The following is a 7,144-nucleotide window of genomic DNA, read 5'->3' as shown; positions in this document are numbered from 1 at the left end:
ACTCAACTTTGCAGCTTGGTTCTGGGAAGTCCAGTCCCCTGTCATGCTCCAAGGCTCAGGGTCCAGCTCTGCAAGTGTAGGGTGGGACAGGTCAGAACAGCCTTCTCCATCAGGAGGCCCTTGTTGTCCCTGGTACCTACTCCCTCATCCACTCACCACTTCAGCAGACAGGAGGTACCTATGTCCTCTGGCTGTGGTGACTTTTTCTCTAATCCCTCTTGGGGTCCAGCCCCTGTGGGGCTGGCTGGCTGGCTAAGACAGCAGTACTCAGCTTACTTGAAGAACTGTGGTTCTGGGCTTACTTCTGCTTTGGGTGGGGGTGCCTGAGGAGGAGTGTCCCTGCTCTGTCCTATAGCTCAGCAGCTGTGTGGAGGTAAAGCCAGGTGCAGAGGAGGGTCTGGGCTAGGAAGGGCATGCCCTGATCCTCATGGATTGGCCTGTTTCTCAGCCCAAGGGTTGCGTTGCTATGAGTGCCTGGGGGTCACACCTGAGACTTCTTGCCCAGCAGCTACCTGCCAATATCATGAAGGGACGTGCATCACTCAGGAGGTGGAAGCCATTGTGGGTGAGTTCCCTGTGGCCTATATGAGGATGGGTTGGGGATGGCTTGGGAAGAATGGTCCAGGCACTTATGGACCACATAGTTTTTTATGGAGCATAGTTCTCCTCCCTCCAAGTAGGGCCCTCCTGTGGTTGGAGTGGGGCTTAGCAGGTTAGAGTGGGGCTCCAGGTATGTGCTGGGAGGTAGATTCTTTAGCAGGGCTGCCCCTATGGCATGCGTGGCTGTCACCATCCCCCCACCCGCACCAGTATTAGCCATGTGGTGCTCCTGTCCTTCCCCTATGTCTAGGGTCTCACTGGTTCACTGAAGGACCTGGAGAGCTGGGAGCATTTAGTAACTCTTTACATATAATGAAGGAGTCGGGAGATTTATTCGAAAGGAATGACTTGGGAATGCTGAAGAAAAGGAGACCTCAAACCACATCAGATTCCCCAAAGTTTCAGTTTCCGGGCATAACCTCCAGACAGACAAAGCAGGAACAGCCCCACCCTGCTATCCAGTTTCCTAATCCTTTTCGCCACTGCCTGCCTGGCTCCAAAGTACAACTTCCGGAGGAACAACTGGAGTCTGAGAGGCTGGCAGACCCTTCTGCTATGCCACTGGGTGATCTCGCACTGTGCCATGTCTTTGTGTATGTGGGTGTGTGTTTGCCTATGAGTGTGGGTGCAAATGTGTACATGTATGTAAGGCCAGAGGACAGCCTTAAGTATTATTCCTCATGTACTCTGTCTACTTTTTTTTTTTTTTTTTTTTTAAGATTTATTTGTTTTATTTTATCCAAATGAATGTTTGATGGATCCCCTGGAATTGGAGTTATGGATGGTTGTAAACTATCATGTGGGTCTGGGAACCGAACCCTGGCCTTCTATAAGAGCAACAAGTGCCTTTTACTGTTGAGCTCTTTCTCAGTCCCAACCACCTTGTGTTTTGAGACAAGATCTTTCATTGGGACCTGGGATTTGCCGACTAGGCTAGTGGGGCTGGCTGAGAGCCTCTCTTTCTACCTCCTCAACACAGAAATTAGAAGCAGCATTACCATGCCTGACGGTTGAATGTGGGTCCTTATGTTTCCATGCGGCAAGCAATTTACTGACTGAGTTGTTTCCCCAGCACATTGTGTGTAAATGCATGTGTGTATACAATGTTCTGCACTAGTGGGTATAAAGTGTATGGAGCCCAGAGGCTGACACTGGGCATCTTCCTTGACGACTGTTTTATTTGCTGGGGCAGGGTCTCGCACTGAATCCCAAGCTTGCAGATTGTCAGGGATTCTACATCTCTGCATGATAAGTGCTGAGATTTCAAGTAGGCCGCCATGTCTGCCCACCTTTTACATGGGTTCTAGTGACTGAAACTCCAGTCCTCACGCTTTCTCAAGGCAAGCATGTTATCCACCAGGCTACCTTACCAGCCCATGCCTTTTGCCTTTTTTTTTTTTTTTTTTTTTTGAGACAGGGTCTCACCCTAGTCCAGGCATGCCTAGAACTCCCCATGTAGCCCAGGTTGGATGTGAACTCATAATAATCCTCCTGCCTTGGTTTTGCAAGTTCTGGGATTACAAGTGTGAGTCACCATGCCTGGCTTCAATGTGCCTTAGAGACAAGACTGGGCCATCCAGGCATGGTGGCATGTGCCCCAGACTTTGGAGTGCTGAGTTGTTCCTGCATATACTGTAAAGTCACTCCCTGATGTCTTACAGAATCCTTTTTTTTATTATTATTATTTTTTTTCGAGACAGGGTTTCTCTGTGTAGCTTTGCGCCTTTTCCTGGATCTCGCTCTGTAGCCCAGGCTGGCCTCGAACTCACAGAGATCCGCCTGCCTCTGCCTCCCGAGTGCTGGGATTAAAGGCATGCGCCGCCGCTGCCTGGCTTGTCTTACAGATTCTTACAAAGTGAGAAGACAAAACAAGTTCTGCCTTCCTGTCTGCCCTGAAGATCAGAGTAATCTTGGAAATATCCCGTTCCTTGGCACCTCCATCAGCTCCAAGATTTCCTGCTGTAAGAAAGACCTCTGCAATGCAGGAGTTCCCACTGGGGCCAGCATCTGGACCCTGGCAGGAGTGCTTGTGGTCAGCCTGGGGTCAGTCCTCCTGCAAGCCTTGTTATGAGGGTCCTTCCTGCTTCTCCCCTGCCTCATTTTTGTATCCCAGCATGTAACCACTCCTTCCCAGGGCCCTCTAGTGATGAATTGTGAGTTTTAAAAACCCTGAGGTGGGGGTCAGGATGTGGGCCACCTTGCTTCAACTTCATATTCCCTGCTGGGTAGGTGTCCCAGCCCCTTACCAGGTCTTTCAGAGCTGCACCTCCAGCATGCCATTTGGTTGTGGCTTGCTGTCCTTGGCCCAGGGAAGGGGTGGGATTCCAAGGCACTGTGCCACCACTGTCCACACGTAAATCTCTGGGCTTGTGCAGGCTTCCCACACATGCTGCTCAAAGCCCTCCCAGTTGAGTCCAATAAACTCTTTGTTCTCCCAACCAAGAGGTCCACTCTCCTTTTGCCACACTGAGTCTACTGAGTCCTGACTGCCGGCCCCCATCTCTGCCCTTTCAGCCAGCCCCACAGCTATCTCCTGTTACCCAGCTCAGAGTAGGATATCCCTTGGTCTGGATGGTCTTCCCTCAGGGCTGATACTGGGGACACAGAGAGGGTTTCTCCATTTCTTAGGAGCACTTGTTTGTGCTGGGGAAGGGGTCTGCCTAGGAGATGAGCCCTCAAAGGTGAATAGGTACTGCCCTGCCAGGTTCTTTGAGTGCAGAGGTGGAAGCCATTTACTGCAGGGGCGCATGGCCTGGCTCAGAGCACCCAAAGACTCACTGTGCCTCTTCCGGAGTCCCAGTCTATATTGGATGCCGCCACTGGGAAGGCCTGACTTGACACAGTGGGATAACCAGGGATCCATCGTTGCTCTGTCCTTCTGTCCTTGAGAGGTCACTGCCCCAGAGACAATCAGAACCCATATGGTTAACACCACAGGAGTGGAATATGGGCCGCACCCTGGAAACTTGGGTGCTGTGAATATTACTCCCCACCCTTGAAGGTCCTGAAGATCTGAGATTTTTGTCAAGGTGAAGATCCTCTAAGGTAGAGCTATTACCTAACTAGGGAAGCCCTTGTACCTGCAGCCTCCTGTCCTGGGACAAGCATAGATCCAGGAATGTGGCCTAGGTGCTGGTTGGGATGTGAACCTTGAGTAGAGATTCTGGAACTTTTCTTCCAGAAGGCTTTGTTTCTGTTGCAGTCTCTTCTGGCCTCTGCCTCCAAAGTGCTAGGTTTGTAGGTGGCTAACGGAAGATAAGGCCCATGAGGCTGAGAGATGAGCCAACCTGGAGTCTGCCTGAGGGCCTAGCAACAGGTGCTGTCAGAGGTCCTGATTGTGCCTAGCCAATGAGGGGCGACCGTGCAATGTCACCGGATCAGGATGCAGCCTGGGTGCTGGGAGGAGGGTACATAAGGCTCTCCCCATTGCTGAATAAATGAGTCTGCTGTTTGCCTTTCACCTGAGTCCTGGTGTCTGTGCCGTGATGTTGATGCCGTGTCTTCTCACCCCCATCCCCTGAGGGAGCCGTTAGGACCCAGCAACATCTGGCACCCAAACAGGTTCTGGTCATCTCCCTCCCCTCGCTCATGGTTCAGGACAGCGCCCCCAAGACGGGGTGTTTCTGTTTGAAGGCCCCTTAATGTTGGGTGTTTTTAGTCCCTTTGGCAGGTAAGTGTAGGGGATTCCCCCTTTTTTTCTTTCACTCTTTGGTGTTGTCTGTCATGTTTGTCTGCCCATCTGGTTAGGAAGGCACGTGTTTTTTTGTTTTTTTTTTCTGTTTTGGTTTGCCCGGTACCTCCACATAAGGGCTGATCCCCCAAGAGGCAAAAATCAAGGCTCCGCTCCTGAACACCATCTAGAGACACTGTATGGATATACTGCTGTGGCCTAAAAAAACCAGAGTAGTCCCCCACTAAGCATCAAACATAAAGGTCTGACACAATTTTCCATCCCTCTTGGCTGCCATCTTCTTTCGGACTGTTGTTTGCCTGCTGTCTCCCTCTGCAAAATGGGTAACCTCTCCATCACCTCAGCCCCTTCCATGTCTGATCTCTCTACGGCATCTGTTGATGATGATGAGGCAGACAAATCAGGCCCCTCGAAACCTGCTGAGGAGAGCATGGCCACAGTTAAGAACATATATGCCGCTTCCCCGTCAGCCCCACTCCCTCCTCAGGAGGCTGCACTTCCACCGAGGGTCCATTAGAGTTGAGTGCCTCAATATCCACCTTCCCCTGAAGGTGAAAATCCCCTCAGGCTGAGGTATGCCCCCCAGGCACCACAGTCCACCCTTACCCTCCCCTCACCCCCAGTCTCGGGCCTCAAAGGCAGATGGAAGCCTTTCCAGTCAACCTGGGACAAAATGCCACTAGCCAGCCCTGGATTCCCAACCCCACAGCTGAACTCTCCCTTATCTGGAATGTGGCTAATGAGTTGGGCCCAGATTCACCTTACTTCAAACACATCCTCACTCAATGGGCAATGCAACTACAGACTTACTTTGATTGATCTAGTCTGCTCAAAGCTGTGCTGGAGCCGGCTGCCTTTCTTAGCTGGAAATCAGCTTACAATAATCAAGCAGAAGCTCAAGTGTGAACGAAACTCTTAATGTTCCAGGGACCCTTGACATGTTCGCTGAATGAGGTAACTTTGTCCATTGTGTCCATCAGGCACAGATTGGCCATCCAGCCTACTACCAACAGATTTCTGACCTGGCCTTCAAGGCTCTTAAGGCATGCACCTCTCATGACCCTTCAGTTTATTTCCGCAATCTTATTCAACAGCCAGGAGAACTTTTTACTGATTTTCTCTCACGTGTCAATGAGGCAGTGGGGTGGAGAGTAGACTTGGACCTCACTAGGGAAATGTTAATCAAACAATTGGTTTGGGAAGGGCTTAATGCCCCGACCCACAATATGGTCATAGTGGTCCTTGGACATTCACAAATGGGTATTGGCCACAAGAGATCTTGACCCCAGTAACGGTCCCATCACTGCCCTCACTAATTCCCTGGATACCTTCCTTGTGGTCAGGCAGCACACCAATGACACACCCAAGGGCCCCCAAGTAGACAGATATATCTGGGGGTGCACTAAACCAGGCCATTTGTGGCATGAAATGCCCTCTAGCAAAGCCTAGGACCCGATGCACCGGAAGCAATAAGGGATTTCATTGGGCAAAGGATTGCAGATAACACCCTGCCAAAGCATCCGTCCCTTTAAACTCTAGTCAGGGCACTCCTCAGCCTTGCCAGTAAGAGGAGGCTCTGGTAATCCAAAAATCTATTTAACAGTGCCCATTTTTCCACACTCCCCAATGCTGACAGTCTTGATGGACAAGCTGTTAAAGGCTTGGTCGACATGGGTGTGGTAGGTACTGTGTTCCCTGAAATATTGTGTGTTCCCTGAAATAAACGTATCTGGGGTCAGAGAACAGACAGCCACTAGAACAAAGCCAAAAATGGTGGCTAGAAAATGGGAAGAGTAACAGAAGTTGGGTGGTGGTGGTGCACGCCTTTAATCCCAGCACTTGGGAGGCAGAGCTAGCCGGATCTCTGAGTTCAAGGCCACTTTAGAAACAGCTAAGCATGGTGACCCACGCCTTTAATCCCAGAAACCCATCCTTTAATCCCAGGGAGTGGGGGCAGGAAGAGAAAGGTATATAAGGTGTGAGGACCAGGCACTAGAGGAGAAAAAATCATGTAGTTAGTTAAGCATTTGGTTGGTTAAGCGTTCAGGCTTTGGAGTAACACAGTTCAGCTGAGAGCCATGTGGAGGAGGACTCAGAAGCTTCCAGCCTGAGGAAACAGGATCACCTGAGGAACTAGCAAGGTGAGATAGCTGTGGCTTGTTCTGCTTCTCTGATCTTCCAGCAATCACCCCAATAACTGGCCTCGGGTTTGAATTTTATTAACAAGTACCTTTAAGATTCATGCTACACATGGGTGCAGACATCACCATATTAACAGAAACAGAGGTGCTCCACTTCCCTCATTGGAAATTTAGACCTGGCCCTGCCATCAGTGGAGTAGGAGGCCAACAAGACTCAAAAATTACCACCCATCCCATCCATTGGAAAGGCCTTGATGGCAACAAGGGAGCCATTGACCCTATCACTTCTACAGTACTGAGAAACCTCTGGGGCAGAGGATATGGATGCTGTTCTAACTACTGACAATAGAGCTTCCTTTGATGATCTTCAGGTCCATGAAAAGACAGGTTTGGCAAATGGCCATCCTATGGATTCTACCCCCAATTCAAAGGGCCACTGTCCCTCAAAAAAATCACTACAATCGAGCCTCCTAGCTCCATTCCATTGACATGGCTCTTGAATCGAGATGTCTGGGTGGATCAGTGGCCTATAATTGAACTCAAGCCGTCAATCCTAAAGGAATTAGTTGCAGAACAGCTAAAGATGGGGCATATAGAACCAACCACAAATAAACATAATACCCCCATATTTGTTATTCTCAAGAGATTGAGACACTACCACCTCCTGCAGGATCTTCATTATAGTTAATGATCAAATGGAAAAAAAATGGGG

General features: G+C 50.0%; 1 protein-coding gene across 1 annotated transcript in view; it reads left to right on the top strand.

The window, feature by feature from the left end:
• LOC118596703 (lymphocyte antigen 6A-2/6E-1-like) overlaps nt 1-4,036 on the top strand; it is a 12,999-nt gene extending 8,963 nt beyond the window's left edge. The window contains exons 3-4 of the mRNA XM_036207582.1: nt 449-565; nt 2,445-4,036. Coding sequence (XP_036063475.1) covers nt 449-565; nt 2,445-2,671 — 344 coding nt within the window. The 3' untranslated portion in view covers nt 2,672-4,036. The remainder of the gene's footprint in view (nt 1-448; nt 566-2,444) is intronic.
• The last annotated feature ends 3,108 nt before the right edge of the window (nt 4,037-7,144 follow it).

This window comes from Onychomys torridus, chromosome 16 (genome assembly GCF_903995425.1).
Source record: "Onychomys torridus chromosome 16, mOncTor1.1, whole genome shotgun sequence".
Classification (NCBI taxonomy): Eukaryota; Metazoa; Chordata; class Mammalia; order Rodentia; family Cricetidae; genus Onychomys; species Onychomys torridus.
Note: the sequence above shows the minus strand (reverse complement) of the source record. Positions and strands in the feature narration are given on the sequence as shown.